The sequence below is a fragment of the Cyprinus carpio genome, chromosome B14 (genome assembly GCF_018340385.1).
Source record: "Cyprinus carpio isolate SPL01 chromosome B14, ASM1834038v1, whole genome shotgun sequence".
NCBI classification, from domain to species: Eukaryota; Metazoa; Chordata; class Actinopteri; order Cypriniformes; family Cyprinidae; genus Cyprinus; species Cyprinus carpio.
Genome location: NC_056610.1, coordinates 20,840,849 through 20,860,510, shown reverse-complemented (window position 1 = coordinate 20,860,510; position 19,662 = coordinate 20,840,849). Strand labels below are relative to the sequence as shown.

General features: G+C 34.2%; 2 protein-coding genes across 2 annotated transcripts; both read right to left on the bottom strand.

The window, feature by feature from the left end:
• Positions 1-726: 726 nt before the first annotated feature.
• pdgfrl (platelet-derived growth factor receptor-like) lies at positions 727-5,827 on the bottom strand. The gene is given in 6 exon segments (XM_042738536.1): positions 727-1,217; positions 2,020-2,201; positions 2,294-2,600; positions 2,677-2,821; positions 4,077-4,362; positions 5,125-5,827. Coding segments are annotated over 6 exon segments (1,203 nt in total). The 5' UTR covers positions 5,180-5,827; the 3' UTR covers positions 727-989.
• Positions 5,828-6,662: 835 nt separating this feature from the next.
• slc7a2 (solute carrier family 7 member 2) lies at positions 6,663-19,662 on the bottom strand. Its single transcript, XM_042738535.1, is given in 12 exon segments — positions 6,663-8,324; positions 9,925-10,033; positions 11,112-11,278; positions 11,371-11,570; positions 11,931-12,033; positions 13,883-14,019; positions 15,665-15,887; positions 15,985-16,121; positions 16,229-16,388; positions 16,895-17,105; positions 17,192-17,536; positions 19,507-19,662. Coding segments are annotated over 11 exon segments (1,929 nt in total). The 5' UTR covers positions 17,519-17,536; positions 19,507-19,662; the 3' UTR covers positions 6,663-8,169.

Genomic DNA, 19,662 nt, shown 5'->3' with positions numbered 1-19,662 from the left:
TAAATTAATCTGTGTGTAATTGTCGCCCTGTGTTTATAACATGTAATTAAACTGCTAGTCCACCTAAAAATAAAATGAGTCATTAACAATCTAGTCTCACTCTCATGTCATTCCAAACCTGCATGAAATTCTGTAGAACACAAAGAATGTTGGTAACTGTTTCAGTTCCTGTCGATCCTCTATTGTATTTTTTTTTTACCATTTTTTTGCCCATATAGTGAATGTGTGGTTGTCTGTTTTCTTATATTTTTTTTAATTTTTTAAGTTTAAAAAATAAAGTAATAAAGTTTTGGAACAGTTTGTAAGGGTGAATAAATGAAGACAGAATTCTCATTTTTGAGAGCACTTTCCCTTTAAGGAGCCAAGCAGTGAAAGTGTGCAGGAACCTGTTGGTTTTCACATTCCTTTTAATCATGTTCAGGATGGAAGTCTATGGCAGCATTTAAAACTCCATCAATAGGCTTGTAGTTTGACTCTGATCTCTTGTTTTTTTTTTTTTGTGTAGTGAATTCTATTGTAGCTTTTTTTTGTTTTTGTTTTGATTGTATTATGTAAATCTCTGTGAGAGGAGGAGAAACATACTTTAAATATGTCGCACTGAACCAAAATAAGCACTGGGCTCCCACTGCACATTCCACATATGGAGTCCATTAGAGCAGAGCACAAAGCCTTCACGCTCCTCAGACATATTTCATGCATATAAAACATAACACCTACCATTCTGAGTATTATAGGTTAGCATGTTTTAAAAACACTATTTCAAAGACAATGGTGCATCACAAACTGTATTAAGTATGCTGTTGATTTACCATTGAACGTGAAGCTTGCATTAACTTGCTTCATCACTGAGTCTCAATTTAAAAAGTTTTTTTTATTTTCTAAGTCCTATATAGAATGCATGTTTTTCATAATGATTTCATTAAGCAGCACAAAGCCTGAAGTTTGAATGGAGTCCAGCTCAGCTCAATAATATAATCTTTATGTTCTTCTTATTCATGTGACTTTACCGTTGTGGCCACCAGTGTCTCTCCATGCTTATTTTTGGTGGTGCAGATGTACTTTCCATAGTCAATCGTTTCAACATCATCCACTATCATGACACTCTGGGAGATGCGTGTTGTGTGTCCCACTCCACGGTTTATCAGTCGCCAAGATTCATGAATGCTCACCGGCCTCTGACCCTGAGAAACACACACGTCACATTAACACATATTTATCTGAATCTATATTACCTACCAAACATTAGGAATAATTTATATTTTTTATGTTTTTGAAAGAAGCCTCTTATGCTAAGGCAGGCTGCATTTGATCAAAAATGCAGCCAAAATAGGAATATTGTGAATTATTGTTACAATTTAAAACAACTATGTCTATTTGAATATATTTTAAATGCAAGTTATTCCTGTGATGGCAAAACTGAATTTTCAGCATCACAAGATCCTTCAAAAATCATTGTAATAAACTGATTTGCTGCTCAAGAAATAATATTCTTATTATAAATGTTGAAAATAATAGCACTGCTTAATATTTTTGTGGAAACACTACCATTCAAATAAAGTTAATTAAAATATATATTTTCAGCAAAGATGCATTAAATTGATCAAAAGGTACAGTAAAGACATTTATAATGTATATTACAAATAACTGTTCTTTTGAACCTGTTCTTCAAAGAATCCTGAATAAATGTTTCCACAAAAAGCTAAATTAAGCAGAAAAACTGTTTAGTGCTGACAATATGAACCCTTAACAGATGAGCACCAAATCATTGTAATAATATCTCACAGTATTACTGTTCTTAATGTATTTTCGTTCAAATAAATGCAGCCTTGGTGAACATAAGAGATGTCTTTCAAAAATATAAAAAAATCATAATTGCTCTAAACTTTTGATCAATAGTGTATCTCTTTATATTTGTTATGAGCAAAGCTGTAGCATCCAAAAAGTAGCATAATACTGAAAAACTCAAATATTGTTGTCCCAATCATCCTGAATCAGACCCTCAGATGAGCAAATCTTGACCAAATCACCTTTTCTAAAAGAGAATAAAATTTATGTGGTGATAATATTTGCAGTAAATATTTTTCTTAAGGAAAAATTCATCTCAGGGTCACCCAGAACTGTGCATGTAACATTGAAGATCTCTCCACCACTCACTACGTTCGAAGAAGCCTCAATAGTCACAAAAGGGGGGCCACTTGGCACTACGAGGAGAAAAATGGCAAAACAAAAATGCATCTTTGACAAAAACACTATGTAAAATGTGTTTGCTAACACTATTATGCTCTCCTCTTACCTTCCACATACAGCAGCTGGTATTTTGTTGATATTTGTGGAGTGGTTTTCGTGGTGCTGTTGGCCTTGCAGTAATAAGCGCCTTTTTGTTCAGGACTGGGGTTTTGGATGATGAAGCCTTTCATGGGATTGTAAGAGATCTGGGTCCCATTCAAAGCAATTTCTTCTGCAGGAACTTCCCTATGCAGCGAGACTTTGATTTTGGGGTTTGTCACCCGGCACGGGACAGTGGCAGGCTTGTCAGGGCGCAGGTAGATGATCTCAAAATGGATGGCAGAGGGGACGAACAGCTCATCTTTGTCTAGATACAAAGAGAATAGTAAGAATGTCTTTGGAGTTTGAAGGTGGCGTGGTTGTTATGTTGTTGGTTGATGTGTGTTTGTGGTATATGTAGGTAGCAGAGGTGCTTTCTCCATCCTTTGTACATTCTTGTCCGTCACAGAGCACCACCCAGCAGCTGTACTCCCCCGTATCAGCAGCAGAGGGAGACGACAGAATCAGCTGACTGTACCGCTCATGCTGCTTGATGCTGGAACAACACAGTCAATCGAGTCTAGACCTTGGCTATGCATACTAATATCATACTACTTGTATTGTTTCTGCAGTATATAATAGGCTTATATATACTATGGAATGTATGATTCATTCTACAAATGTAGGTTACGTTTTATGTCCACTGATGATAAATATTTGTTTCTGACAATTTTCTTCAGAAAAATCATATTTTATCCATAAAGGAAAGCATATTCATTCAGTTTAGTTGATTTCAGTTTAGAAATCATTTCAGTTTGATGTCTTGATGTCTCTTAAATGTTATTTTTGCAGTGTCCACTTTTGAAGTGAGTGGGTTAACTATAACTAAAATCATTTAAAAAGTCCAGCACTTTAAATAAAATTACAAAACTTAAAATAATATAAAGCTTAAATAAGATTTTGTTTTAGCTACTTGCCAAGGGAACATTTCTCATTTTCTTTTAGTTCAACTTGTACTAAAATATATATATATATATATATATATATATATATATATATATGTGTGTGTGTGTGTGTGTGTGTGTGTGTGTGTGTGTGGTGTATATATATATATATATATATATATATATATAAACGTAAACACAAACCTACTAAAATGCTAAAATTAAAATGAAAACAGAAAATAAAAATAATAATAATTAATTCAGAAACTATAATAACATCTCATTGATAATAAAATAATATTTGAATTTAAAATATAAAATACATAAATGAATTTTAAAGTTAATATTATATATTGAATTTATTTCTAACAGTGAATACATGACCTTCCTGAAGTTATTACAGTTGACCACTGAATTAAATACTCAAAATTTTTCACATTTGATTCCTTATCAGACTGCCAAATGTTTAAATGCAATTTTTTAAATTTATCTATTTATTTACATTAAAATAGAATTTTGGGTAACAATTTATTTTAAGGTGTCCTTGTTGCATGTTACACGTATTTACCATTATAATAACAAAACATTATGCATAATTGCATGCAATTAACCCTAAGCCAATCCCTTATCCTAACCCTAACCATAAAGTAAGTACATATAGTTAATTAATATTCAGAAGTACTTAAATGTATAATTACACTGTAACAAGGACACCTTAAAATAAAGTGTAACCGAAACTTGTATTTATTCACATATAGTGTAATTATGCAACTTTGAAACACTAGTATTCCAAACTGAAAATACTCCTGGTATATTAATGTGTTAGATTTATGATTCTAACATAAATAAAATAAGAAAGAAGAATACCTGAGGCGGTTTTCATTGAAGGTGTCCAGATAAGAGGGATATGCCCAACCAATATTAGTCCCTTTGCATCTCAGTTCCATTGTTTTCCCAGGATTCAAGGAAAGGCTCTCACCCAGTCTGAGAAAATGGCCTTTATCGAGGACCTGGGTGAGAAGAGAGCCTTGCTGGCCCTTGCTTCCTGTCTCCTTTTCTTTTACTTTGGGGTAGCGAACCTTCACCCTCTTTCTTCCTTGTCTATTGCGGTTCTTGCCAGCCTCTTTCTTATGCTTGACCTGCTGACACACACCTGGGTAAACCAAAACACAGTTTTCCTAGTCAACAGCATGTTGTTTCAGCATTTGGATGTGACTGGCAAATTTTACATGGGGAACTTCTAAAGAGCAGTAACATTAATTTATTCACTGCTAGTAGGCAATCAACATAATACAGTGTATGTGTTTCATTTCTCTCTTTGTGACACTTGATAACTCCTATGACCAAGCCAAAAAAAAAAAAAAAAAATAAGGAGAGAGAGAGTGCAAGCGTAAGAGGTTTCTGCCATCTGGAAATCTGCTCTATATTCTTCAGCTTACAGCTGTGCAAACAGAAATGCTGGAAGTATGCCGTTCTTGTTCTCTGTGCAAAAGCCTACAAAACTGATCAGTACTGAGGTTCATTGAATCATAAATTCCTTTTAAATTCATTCTGACACATGCAAGGAAAACTGTATACAGATCTTTTGATTCCTTTTGATTTGTTTGAACTAAAAACAAAAATCATAGAAAATTTTAGTTGAATTGTTTGGATTGTTAGGTTTTTGATTTTTTTTATTTTGTTTTTTCTGTGCTGTTTAATTTTAAGTTTAGTTTAAGTTATGCCCTGATTTGATCTCTCCTCCCCTTTCTGCTCTGGAATTTGGTTTCCTTGGCACCATTGTCACCACTGGCACACCATACACATTCATTTATTTCCTTTTCAAGCAATAGAAAGTCCATTTTTGACTTTCTTCATGATTTGAAGTTATAATAACAAGGCAGAAAAAAATAAAATAAGAGAAAGATCTGCTCACCATTTTGGACCTCCAGCCAGAGCAGTGCCAGTGTGAAGAAGAGCCAGAGCTTCATGATGTCTGAAGTGGAGAGTTCCAGCAGGGCACACGGAGCTGTTTTTGCTGCTCAGGAGGCCTGAGAACTGCACAGGAGCTCTTCGTCCACTGTCTGTCCCGTTGAAACTCAGTCAGCTCCATTCTCTGTGAGAAAAGAGGAATTTCCCAACCCATCTGCACACGCCCCCTTTATAGTCAGTCTGTGAGCCCCGTCCTGCGATCCTCTAACGCCCTCTGCTGGACTGCAGCTATTTGCAGTATTTGCCCCATAATCCCAATCCAGATAACTCAAATTTATAAGAATAGTTTACCCAAAAATTAAAACCTGCTGTTAATTTTCTCACTCCCAGACCATCCAAGATGAATATGACATTCTTTAGAACACTAAAAAAAACTGAACCCATGCTCCTTTGTAATTCATAATATGCAAGTCAATGGGCACCGTCACTTTGAGAGTCAAAAAAGCAGACAACAAAAACTCGAATGAATCCCCTCGGCTCATGATATACATAAAAAATTGACATTATTTACAACATTATTTCCTCAAATCCAAAATAATAGTAGACAAACAGTCACATTGGGCTGCAAACGGACTACGTCATTGTTGTTCACAACAGGATCTTCACTACACACATGGAGAAGAAAGAAAAAAACAGCCTCGGTTTGTACTTCTAATTTACGACCCGAGTTTTAATTTGTTCTCTGAGTCCCTTTCGTCACTATTTACCCAAAGCTGACGTATTACGTCATCCACCGGAATTGCTTCAGTAGAGAAAAGTGTTTATTACGTTTGAAACATGGATATGGAAGGCCTTTATTCACCCCCAGAGCCTGTGAGGCAGGTTTTATTATGGATGCGCGCGCTTTATTTGACGACTTGTGGACTGTTCAACTGCAACATCAGCTGTCTGCAATGATAGAGCTTGGAAGAGCCAGGACAATTTTTAATATAACTCCGACTGGATTCGTCTGAAAGAAGAAAGACAGATACACTTTGGATGCCTCGAGGGTGAGTAAAACGATAATTTTCATTTTTGGGTGAACTAACCTTTTAACCGCAGATTTTCATTTTTGGATGAAGTATTTTATAAAGTATAGAATATTCATACAATATTCAGTATGAAATGTTGTGAGATAGTTTTGTCTGTAGCATTCATTTTATACCCATGCTTCACAAATAGAGGTCACCTTATCAATACTTTTATTAATTATATTATTATTATGATTATTAATAAATGGGCAGTTTAGTGTTTTGTTTACTGACGCGTAATGATGAAATCTGTTTCCATTGGCAGTTGAGTTATGCGGTCTTGCAGTAATTTGAAATCAAATATCATCTTCTTTTGATAGAAATTTAACATTACTCATATGAAATAGTATGTTCTATGAGATGAGCTAAAACTAAACTAATCAACAGCTCAACAGACCTACCAACCAAGAAAAAATATCCTTTAAATTTTAATAAAATGATGCAATGCCTGTTTAGAATAATGTGGGGAAACTTTGTTGAAAAGGGAGAAATATTTTAATGTTTTGTATGAAACCACTTTGCAATGTTTTGACAATGGCATAATCCACACATTACGTACAATATTAATAAACTAATTATAATGATAAGATACAATGATACAAAGGCTTTAAATGGAAGCTGATGTGCATTACTTAATGAGACACTAACACATTGTTATTAATGGTTGTTCCACAATTTTAGCCTTTCAATGATTCATTTACACTGCAATCTACAACACAAAATTGAGTATTTAATACAGAGAAAGACTTGAAGACCACTGCTTGCATCACTTTGTTAGCTGGATTAAACATATTGTCATGCATTGAGTGACTGCAGTGAACTATGTAGTGTAGATTGTTGATTATTCATCATAACGTTTCTGAAAATTACGGATTACTTAATTGTAGAGTAAAAAATCTAGAAAGTAAATAAAGTGAAAAAAGGTAAGTTTACAAGACAAAACATACATACATACTTGCTCCTTTTCAACATCATCAGACCTTCTGGTTGTTAAACAACAGATGAATACTGTACATTGTAAGATATCCCTGTCAAACATTCAGCGATAATTACACAACACATGTAACATAGATTAAGATAAAAAATTGTGTTTATCAGAATGCAAGAAAACATGAAATAGTGTTATCCAGACAGCTTTACATCTCAGGCACATACAGTAAGTTAAAAGAATTAATTCTAAATCTTAAAATGTAACACTTTAACAAGACAGTCAAACATGTAGACATGCTGTGAAGCTGGACATTCACCATTATCATGGCTTTACCAATATTTCTTCTGGTGTTCCACATTATTTAATAATGCCACTTTACCACATGTGTCCCATACCTTTAAAACTAGGTATATATGCTATAAAATGTTTTGTTTTCTTTTTTCTTTCTTTCTTTCTTTTTTTAACAGTGGAAGTAATTTTCGGATACTGTCTGTGGAAATCTTAATACTTTCATGCAAAAAAAAACAAACAAAAAAAACTTTTGCTATCCCTTTTTCTTCAAAACACATTTAAAAAGCAAATTGCTTAAAACACAGAGGTATGTCTTACAGGGATGAAAATATTTGCTCTCACAACAATTCAATGCTATTCTAATGATTTATTAAAGAAAATTAATAAAATGTCAAATTTAAAAAAAAGTAAGAGATCTTTCTTTTTCACATAACTTGGTCACTATTCATGTTAAGTTATTTTGCTACTATTCATAATTATGTATGTTTTATATCCAAAGTCACAAATATCAGTTTATATTGGGTATAGAATCAATTCCATAATCAATGCATTGAATTTCTATTGCCAGATCGCACACCCCTAACGTCCTGCTATCACGTCACAGATGAGAGCATCAGCACTGAGAGGTGTTACAGTGATTGTTCATGATGGCATTGACTGTAAAGGCAGAGCTGAATACACAGAGTTCAGGTCTGTCAGCAGGTTGGTGAATGCCGTGGATAACAGCTAGTTACTATTATAGTTTATCTGTCACTCTTTAACATGGGCTAGTCTTCTCTGTGTGCGTCACATATTCCACAGTGCCTTCATTTTCTGTCAGTGTCTTTTTCTCTGTCGCAACAGTACAGTTCTTTAGATGCCTCTTACGTTCATCGCTATGCCACATTCCATATCCAAAATAGATGAGGAAACCTGTGGATTGATATCAAAGTTAAGATTTCTATCAAATTTGTGTTAGGTTGCATTTGGATCCATTAAGATGCTTAAAGGCAGTTCATCCAAAAAAATAAAAAATAAAATTAAAAAGATCATCAAAGGACAGTTTACCCAATATAAATTTAATATATATGTGTATATATGCTGCCACTCCAAAGTTTGGGATCAGTAGGATTTTTATTGGTTTTTAAAGAAGTTTCTTTGCTCGTCAAGGCTGCATTTATTTGATTAAAAATTACAGAAAGAGAGTAATATAAAGTTTTTGATAAAGTAAAATATAAACATACTTTTGTCAGGATATTTTGATGAATAAAAAGTTAAAAAGTAAATTTTTTAAAAAAAATAAATATTTTTTGTAAATATATTATATAAATATATAAATTTTTTTTTGAGAAGATGTGTTATATATATATAAAGTGTTATTGTAGAGTTTTATTGTTACAAAATATTTCTATTTTAAATAAATGCTGTTCTTTTTAACTTTTTATTCATCAAAAAATCATCCTGACAAAAGTATCACAGGTTCCACAAAAATATTAAGCAGCATAACTGTTTCAATCATTGATCATGAATTAGCAGAATGATTTCTGAAGGATCATGTGTGACTCTGAAGACTGGAGTAATGATACTGCTTTGCATCACAGGAATAAATTATATTTTAAAGTATATTAAGATTATTTTAAATTGCAACAATATTACAGTTTTTTTCTGTATTTTTAATCAAATAAATGCAGCCTTGATGAGCAGAAGAAACTACTTTAAAAAAAAAACAATAAAATTCCTACTGATCCAAAACTTTTGTGACCCTGGACCACAAAACCAGTCTTAAGTCACTGGGGTATATTTGTAGCAATAAACAAAAATACATTGTGCAGGTCAAAATTATAGGTTTTTCTTTTATGCCAAAAATCATTAGAATATTAAGTAAAAATCATGTTCCATGAAGATACTTTGTACATTTCTTACCATATATATACCATATATATCAAAACTTAATTTTTGATTAGTAATATTCATTGCAAAGAACTTCATTTGGACAACGTTAAAGGCGATTTTCTCAATATTTTGATTTTTTTGCACCCTCGGATTCCAGATTTTCAGATAGTTGTCTCGACCAAATATTTCATTGCAAAGAACTTCATTTGGACAACGTTAAAGGCGCTATGCATTTAAGACTGGTTTTGTGGTCCAGGGTCACATATATGGTAAACACGGGTACATGTCTCATGTGTGAGTCACATGCTAGAACAAACCTCATTGGTTAAATACTTGAAGAAGAAGAAAAAAACAAGATCAAAATGAGGGTAAGTAAACAGTGACAGAATTTTCATCACTGGATAAACTATCCTTTCCAATTTTCCACCGACATAAACCTAACCAGTGAAAACCAGCCTTGACCACCATGGAAGTTCATGCTCATCTAAGCTGGTCTTTTCTGCAGGGTTTTCTTGCATTTATTTCCGATTATGCCTGTTTTTCAACCAAACAGCCTTGAAACGGCAATGAGACCTTTAGATTTGTTTGAATGTGGTTTAGGATTGCATCCTGTGTGTGTTTACTCAAAGTTAGCACGTACCTATGGCCATCCAGATGGAGAAACGGATCCACGTGTCTCCGCTGAGCTGAACCATGAGATACACATTGACAAATATACTCAAAATGGGTAGAAAGGGCAACAGAGGAACCTGAAACAAAAAATACACAATGCTTCAAACATGTGCTTGACTGAACTCTGCTTAGCACTTGCTAATGAAATGACCCAGACTAAAACAGAAAAAACAGCATGAATGGAGACTCTCTCGGGTCATATCACATTGTTTTTCATGTTAGATTAAGGATGGCACACAAAATGGTCCTCCAAAGAACACAGAATGCTTGGCAAACACAGATATTTTATACAGGCTATTACCCTAAAACCCAGTGCTCTTCTGGACAGAATACACAAGATAAACAGAGCAGCAACGGTTCAACAAGGTGCACATTTATTGAAAGGAAAGTACACCCCAAAATGAAAGTTCTGTCATTATTTACTCACCTTCACATCATTTCATTTTAGATTTTAGGCAGCTTGTTGCTTTTCTTTTCAATACAATAAAAGTGAAAGGATTATAGCAGCAGTCCTCACAACCTGTGTACTATGTAAATCTTGTGAAGTCATAGTGGACACCATTCACTTATATTGTATGGAAAGAGCAGTATCCTCACAGAGGGGAAAAAAACAGTTTGGTGATAATTTTTGGGTGAACTATCCCTTTAAGAGTGTGAACGGTATGTATATTTACATACACAAAAAAAAAAAATTGTTATAAAGTTTCAATATTTGGGTTCAGTCAGTTTTTTTTTTTAAGAAATTAATATTTTATTCAGCATAAAAAGTGACAGTTTTGACGTTTATAATGTTACAAAAGATTTCTATTTCAAATAAATTCTGTTCTTTTGAACTTTCTATCCACCCAGGATTCTTGAAGAAAATGCATCGCTTTACAAAATAAAAAAATAAATAATAATTAAGCAGTTTTAGAATTAAACTGTTTTCAAAATTGATAATAAGAAGAATTGTTTCGGCATATTAGAATGATTTCTAAAAAGATCTTCTGATACTTGTGATGCTGAAAATTCAGCTTTGCCTTCGCAGGAATAAATTACATTTTAAAATATATTCAAATAGAAAACTGTTATTTTAAATTGTAATAATATTTCACAATTTTACTGTTTTTACTGTATACATGTATGTTAAGTATGTTAGATTTCAAACCTACATACCATGAAGGAAACTTTCTTCCTTGTCTGAGGTTGTCTGCAAACCAGAAGGATGCACATGATGAAGATGAACAAAGATGCACCCAAGACCCCCAGGGCCCAAGGCTCCAAAGCAATAATTGCCTGTCCGTAGTATGTGTTGAGTGAGCTAATAACACACACAACAAACACTGTAGGGAAAAACAAACACAGATCAGAAATCTGCCTAATTGTCATCAGCTAACTTAAAGTCAGATCAGTCTCTATCTGCTGCTGTACTAACCTATGATAATAACAGACACGTTGACGGCAGTGGAGGTCTGTTCAGTGGGCAGCAGTGGAGGGTTGAGCAGAGAGCGCAGGGTTATGCTTCCTTCCTTCAGCATGTTCAGGTGAGACTCAGACTCTGTCAGTTCAGACTCACCGACCTTTTCCTTGCCTTCATTGATCCTAGAGCTCTCAAACGTAGATTCTGGCTGATACCTGACATGAGAATTTTATATTAGAATAGCTTCTTCATGCCATTAGAAACAGAAAAATTAATAAATCTATTTTTTTTAAATATGATAAATGCATCATAAAATGAGACAGTGTCATTTAAGCTCTACAGAGATTATCACAAGAAAACTGTCATATAAAATCTGTTCAAAGTCAAATCATTGAAATATGTTTATATGCCACAGTTGGAAGATGACACATGTCCAGTAGATGGCAGTATATAATTCTCACTGCATAATTCTCGCAGTAGGGGTTGCACCAACTGGTTTGCATCCTTGTATTAACAGCTGGATTGAGTAATGCTATTACCTTGAAGTTTTTTGAATGCACCGAATATACACTAACCTAAGGATTAGAACACAAGCAGCCACCAAAGAGTATGCCAGCAAGGTTCCGATAGACATCATGTCCACCAGCGCTTTCAAGTCAAACAGGAAAGCCATGATAGCTGTTGGTAGTAAACAAAAGCTTGTCAGATGTCAGTTAAAAAAAAAATAATGAATTAAATGCATATTTATATAACAGGAACCTCTATAAATTAAGTAGTTTACATACAGTGGCCCAAATATTTAGACACTTAAGCCATACTTAAAATGCATTAATTGCATTGCATAACAATTTAAATACCTCTATTTTTTCGTGATTAATGTAATTTTTTTAAGCGATGTTTACATTTACTTCCTAGGCTGATAAACAGAATGTTTTTTTTTTTTTGTTTTGTTTTTTCTGGATTTTGAGTTTTGCTTGAAAAGTGTGTTATTTTCCAACTTGTTTCACATTATATTGATACTTAATACAATGAACTTATGAACTTTTAAGTGTGGCGTGGTTGTCAAAAATATTTCAAGGCCATTATACACCAACAGAGCATGCACAGTTTATTACTTCATTTGAGTTCATTGAATAAATAAATCTTCCAGTTTTGAAGAGCCTGATTGGTAAATCGTGATATTTCCAAAATAATCCAGGTGTAAATGAAAGCTACTGTAAATGTACTGTGGGACTTATAAATAAATCACAAAAGTCTTTGTCAATAATCAATAGAGATTTCTTTATCAGTGGATGTCTGACTTTAAACTCAGATAGCAATGGTATTGGTATCTTCTGATGAAATCACACCAGATGTGCCCTATGACTTCATATACAGCTGTTTAGACTTCCCTCACAGTAAGAAGGCTATGTACACTAACAAACATACAGTGCTGTATAGATTTAACATGTTAGGTGTTAAGGTGTGTATTGTGAAGGGTTATCTGAAATGTGTTATCTTCCCTTTGTCTTCATCCCTTCATTATTTCTCATTCTTTAGAAGTCCTTGGAAACCATATGCATCCACTGAGTGACCCCTGCTAGCATCAAAGTGCTGTATTACCACACTGTAGGGAAGTACTGAGAGTCTCTCCCTGCAGCTGTCAGCAGTACATTACACATCTGCACCTGACACATGAAGTCAGATATAAATACACTACCAGTCAAATGTTTGGAATAATTGCTTTTTTCATATTTTTAAAAGCAGGATCTAATATGCTCACCAAGCCACGGCTACATTTATTTGATCAAATGTATATAATATATATATTATCAGTTATATATATGGTATATAATTGTTTAGTAGGGTATCAATTATTATTTGCAATGTTGAAACCGTTATTGCTGTGGTTAATATTTGCAATGTTGAAACCATGGTACATTTTCTTTTCAGGATTATTGATGCAAATAAAAGAAAGCATATGTTTGAAACAGACATTTTTGCAATGTCTTTGTCTTTAAATGTCATTACAGTCACTTTTTATCAATTTAATGCATCCTTTTTTTAATCTTTCCCCAAACTTTTGAATGGTAGTCACAATCATATCATCCATATTTTCATATATATCTATAATATAATTATGTGGCAAAAACGTAATAAAATAAATAAAATAAAAAATAGAAAACTTAAAAGTTACTTTAAATTGTATTAACATTTTCTAATATTACTGTTTATACTATATTTTGAACAAATAAATGCAGCCTAAAGCATAAAAGGTTTCTTTCAATAATATAAAAAATGAATGATTCCAAACTTCTAGTGGGTGACTTATTTCCTTTCTTTTCTACATATCACTTTTGCATGCAATAAATAGCTTCCACAGAGATTTCTATCACATATTGTATAATCCCAGCAATTTTAGCACCACCACAGTGACAGCATGCATCTGTTAACAGGGTACTGCAATTAAGCAAGCACACTGCACCTCCACCAGGCTGACACAAACAGGACAGCAGGCCATGCAAGGCCTACCTTGGTCTTAGCTTACCCGCGGTAGTGCCCGCTGCCATAGTGGCAGCCACTGGCGACTGATGCTTATTCACTTTGGAAAGAAATCTGAATAGCACGCCATCTCGTGCCATGGCAAACAGAATGCGGGGAAGAGGGAACATAGAGCCCAACAGGCTAAAAACAAAAAAGGAGTCATGGTTCAGATACCTGCAACTCTGGAGGGAAAAGAACATATTAACCAACACCAGCAAATGTGAAGGAGCAGATATTGACCAATTGCAGCCAGTTGTGTTTTTCCAGTCATTTGTAATTATTGGTGTTTTTTCAATTGTGTTTTTTTGTTTTTTTCCAGTCATTTGTAATTATTGGATTTAGGATTTTATTCATTTCCTTGATTCATCCAGGCTTGGAAGGTACCATTTTTAAAAGTCCTTATATTTCAAGTTTAAACCGATTTGATGTATGTTTTTATTGATTTTTTTTTTTTTTTGTATATTTTTGATATTTTTCTGGTTTGCCTGGTTGGTATTTTTGGTAGTTTTCGTGGCTACATTTCTCCCATCTCTCACCTGAAACTACACTTGAAGACATTGTAGCAATAAGAGGGGTCTTCGTCTTAGGATTGATTTGGGCTAACACTTTGAAAAGCACCCCATCCTGTGCCATAGCATAGATTACACGCGGCATTGGGAAAATGGAGCCCAGCAGACTGCATATGAGGCAAAGACATCAGCAGAAGCAAAGGGTCAATTAATTACATGCTGCAGACCTGATCCCAAACAGTTATGTTGCTGGGTACGGTTACAGGCCTCCACAAACAATGATTTTTATTTCAAAGTCAACATGAAATCAAAATGGGGGGAAAAGAGCTGGCTTTTGACTGAGTTTCAACTTATTTTCAACACCACTCCAATCACAGGATTTTTCACAACATCAATTCCCAATGCACAGAATTAAGTTATATTATGCTTATGTTCTTTCTGAATATTCTGTTTGACTCTTAAAAAAACTTATTCCAGAACAAATGGCTGTTTCATGTTGACTTTAGGAAATATGAAATTTGACAGCACATCTTACAGCACTTTGCAAATGAGGCAAATGGGACCAAACGTACAGTAAAATCATATTTACATTTTTTATTGTGTGTATTGTTTTTTGGTGTGGGTTTATAGCAACGTGTAGTATGTTTTCGTAATTTCTAGGATTGACACTAGTGTATAGAATTATTATGTTCGTTCTTGAGCATAAAACTTTTATAGCAAATAGCTAGATACAATGTAAATTTTTGATATTAGGCTTCTTGCTGATTTTGAACAGAATCAAGCAAATATAATAAATATACTGTTAAAATGAGTGGGTTGTAATTCATGCTGCTTTAGGGAGCGTTGCTAATTACCAAACAATAGTCCTTACTGATTTATGTCACCAGGAAAAAACAAAACTACATTCCACTTGAACATTTTGTTCTGAAAGAGAGCAAGTATAAACCTTAATCATGTTAAAGCTTATAATAATAATCTGATTAATTAAATGCTATGTATAATTATTTATATGGCTCTCTTTCAAACAAATCACCATCAAAAAGTCATTAGAGATGCAAAGCATAGGAATCAATCCACCACAGACCCAACTAAGAACTTCATACAAATGAATTAGGAAAGAAATGTTTAACTGAATTTCAAACAAATGACAAAATGAATGAAAGCATTTTTTTGTGACTATTCACAGTGTTTGCTATCAGCATGCTGCCTCAATTTACAATCTTGTAAGAAGCCTTGGCCAGCAGAACAGCATTATGGGAGCAAAGAAAGATGTTTACCTGGTTGATAAAGCACAGAGTGATCCTGCCGCTACAACATATTTCGCAGGTCCCCAGCCCACATATTCAAAAGCCATAGGCAGGGGACTCTTCTCATCCAGCAGGTAGTAGGGCATCATGAGGGTGAGGGCGGCTGAAACACCAAAGTAGGCAAGGAAACATACCAGTAGGGAAACAACTATTCCAATGGGAATGGCCTTCTGGGGATTCTTCACCTCCTCACCTGGTCACGATAACAAATATCAGAAGTCTTTGAGCACAAGATCAGACTGGAGAAATGAAGTTAACTGTTGTATAAAACTGAATAAGTGATTGAGTACCTGTGGTTGCAATGCAGTCAAATCCCACAAAGGCATAAAAGCATGTGGCTGCACCAGCCAGTGTCCCGCCAAAGCCATAAGGCAAAAATCCCCCTGCCCCATAATCGCTGGTGACATTAGCAGTGTGTGAGAGATTCCTGTAAGCGTATTTTAACATTTTAATGGTAATGATCATGTGAAATTAGCAGTTTGTGATTGATTCATTTAGGTGTATTTTGAAATTTTATGAAAAGATATCCTTCACCTTGTGACAATGGTAACATTTATGAGAGATTCCTCTGATATATTCCAATTGAGCGAGTCTCCTTTGACAAATCCAGAAATGATTACAAACATCAGCACGAGTACGTTTACAGCTGTGAAGATTTTGTTTACCCAAGCTGATTCTTTCTTTCAAAAGGAGGGAGGGAATGGGTGGGGGTTAATTAGAGAGGCATTTATTTTAATTTTAGGAAATAATTCAAGTAATAATTTAGTTGCAAATTTGCTTTCAGGAGATTTGAGATTTTTCTATTTGTGATTAATTTTTATTGTAATAATTTATTTAAATTTTTTTATTAGTAGATTTTTTCTTATTGTTGAGGAATACAACAAGCAGGTCATCTTAAAGCAGCAGTAACAGAAGTACTACACTCTCAGAAAAAAGGTACAAAAGCTATCACTGGGGGAGTAACCCTTTCAAAAGCTACTCGTATGTAACATATAGGAAATATGTACATTTAAGTTACAAAAATGCACCCTTTAATGGTAAATAAGGAAAAAGGGTGTACCTTTTGAATGGGTACTGTCCCAGTGACAGCTTTTGTACCTTTTTTCTGAGAGTGTGGCAATACAACATTGTTCAGAAAATAGTACAAGCCAAAACAAGGAGAGATTTAAAGTTTTTTTAAGATGAATGAAGTTCATGATTTTTTACCTGAAAGTAGTAAAATCAGGCAGACAGCAAAGAAATCAGGGTACTCCGCTAGGCCAGGCAAACTCATTTTGAAGTACATTTTGCAGAACTTTTCAATGTGGCCCCCTATAAGCTCATCAAACGTCCCACTCCATGCACGCGCCACACTAGAGGTCCCTGTCCCAACAGAATATTAGTTTAGGTTGGAAAATGATCTTTTGATTCTCTATAGAACTGCATGCTTTAGCATATTGCTAAACCATAATTAATTTTAATTTAGGTTGGAAAATTTTTTTTTATTTTGTTTTTGGCTGATTTCTCCCCCACGGTCACATAGCTGTACAGATAGGCTGAGCCCGTCTTGGGCACCCGCGCACCAAACTCGGCATAACACAGGCCGGCCATCACAGATGCGAGAGCAGCGATGAGGAAAGACACCACAATGCTGGGGCCAGAACTGCTTTTGGCCACCTCCCCTGCAAGCACATAGACACCGGCCCCAAGTGTACTTCCCACCCCGAGGGCAATCAGATCAACAGTGGAGAGGCAGCGGCACAGCTTGGATTCTTCCAGACAGTCCTGGTCCACATTCTTCCTCCTCACAAGGGAGCGACCAAATGTGAGGCAATGTTCCAGCATTATTCCTGTTAGCACAAACTGTCAAGATGGTTTTTTGTCAACTTAATAAATCAAGTATACAAACTTTTTTCTTTTCAAGTGAAAGGATACAATTTATTTCCCTTTTTTTACATACTCAGGACTGAATCTGAGTGGTGAACAGTTGTGTAGTTTTTGGCTAACACTGATAAGTAGGTATATCTACCTACTTATTTGTATTTTTTATTCTTTTATTATGTGTTTTTTGTTCTGTCGTTGTCATTCTGTTGCACTGCGGAAGCTTCTGTCATGAAAACAAATTCCTTGTATAAGATCATTCTGATTCTGATTCTGATTCATTCTGATTCTGAACATTGCACACAATAAATGCACAATGTAATGATTGGAGTCTGCAAGATTGCGGACCAAAGTAGAGCTGAGGCATGTAAAAGAAAACTGTATTATTCAATAACACTTTTGGCCTTTGTTCTCACTTGCACATCTGCAGTTTAAGCAGGTTTTAGCATTGCCCAATGTACAATAATGTAAAGGCTTTAGGCATTATTGCAAAATAGTGGTGTGAAGTGCTTTCATGTTGAAAGGCGTTGGTATTTGGTACATCGCTTATTGGCCAGTGCGCTTCTATGCAGTTAAAGAGTTAAATTAGTTGTAAGCAATTGACATCAAGTTAATTAAAGGTAAAAGTTCTTTATAAATGTTATATAAAAGTTTATATAAGGTAGGTTTTTAGACTTGTAAAAACTGAGGACAATCCTCCTCACTCCGCACTCAATGAAAATTTGTTATATACCCCACAAAGTTAATTAAAACCCTTTTAGCTTTGCCGTCATGATTGAATTTATTATCAAAATTTTTTTAGATAAATATCTTTATATTATTATAATTTGTATTTTTATACACTACTATTCAAAGGTTTATTTTGAATAATTTTTTTTTACGTATTATTTTATTTATTTTGATAGGAAGTGACAGTAAAAATATTTATAATGTTACAGAATATTTTGATTATCAATATACATTAGTATTCATTATGATGTTAGAGTTTTTTTTTTTTAGATATTATAACAAAATATTATTAATTTTTTTTTTATTCATTTATCATTTTAAGAACCATTATTAATAATTGAGCAGAAAATTAGCATATGAGAATGATTTCTGAAGGAGCATGTGACACTGGAGAATGGAGAATGATGTTAAAAATTCAGTTTTTCCATCACAGGAATAAATTGCATAAAAATTGAATTATTTATAGGAAAGGTTATTTTCAATCATAATAACATTTCACAATATTTCTGTTTCACTATTTTTTTTTTTTAAATGCAGCCTTGGTGATCCTCTTTTAAAAACATTATAAAAATCTTAACCCCAAACTTTTGAATGGTAGAATACATATTTTATATAAACACCCCCAAACAAATACTGTAGTAGGCTATACAGAACAGTTTTAGAGATTTTTTTTCCAGTCTCATTTTGCATGTAAATGAAGTTGCAGCCCAAAGCTGCAGGGAAGTTATTTTCTAAAGTACTTCTTTTACACATAAAACAGATATTTTTACAAATGATTTGGCACACTGTGGTGTGTGTGACCAAATTGCTGAGCATTAGCATTACACTGTGTTTGCATACAACCTGTGAAAGGTGTTAAGAAATCACACAGGCAGAGCAGATTGACATGCATGAGGCTGTACGAGCTGTAGCCCTGAGGGCTCATCATGCTTAATTTGACAAGCAACTCTGAAGCTCAGTTAAAGCATAGCATATTTATAGCTGGGCCAGATTTTATCATGTCTTACTGTAATGAGTGAGCAGATATCATTAATACTACAGTAAGGATTACAGACAGACTTTGCACATGCAATGGTCATAGATTAACATTTATACTTTAGTCTGCTTTAAAATTACATTTTCAGTTGATCTGCTAAAAGTATTTAAGTGTGTGTAAATGCATGTGATCAGATAGAAATTATTTACAATTATGTATTTGCTTAAACACAAAAACTAAAACTTACCACTTGATGAGAGACTGGCAGCTGTAGAATTGCCTTGTGGACGTAATGTCTTACGGTTTCATGCAAACACACACATACACGCCTCCACACACACGCCTCTCAGGGATCTCCAATGATTTCTTTAAAAAGCTCACGGACTCCAAGTCAGTCCTTCCA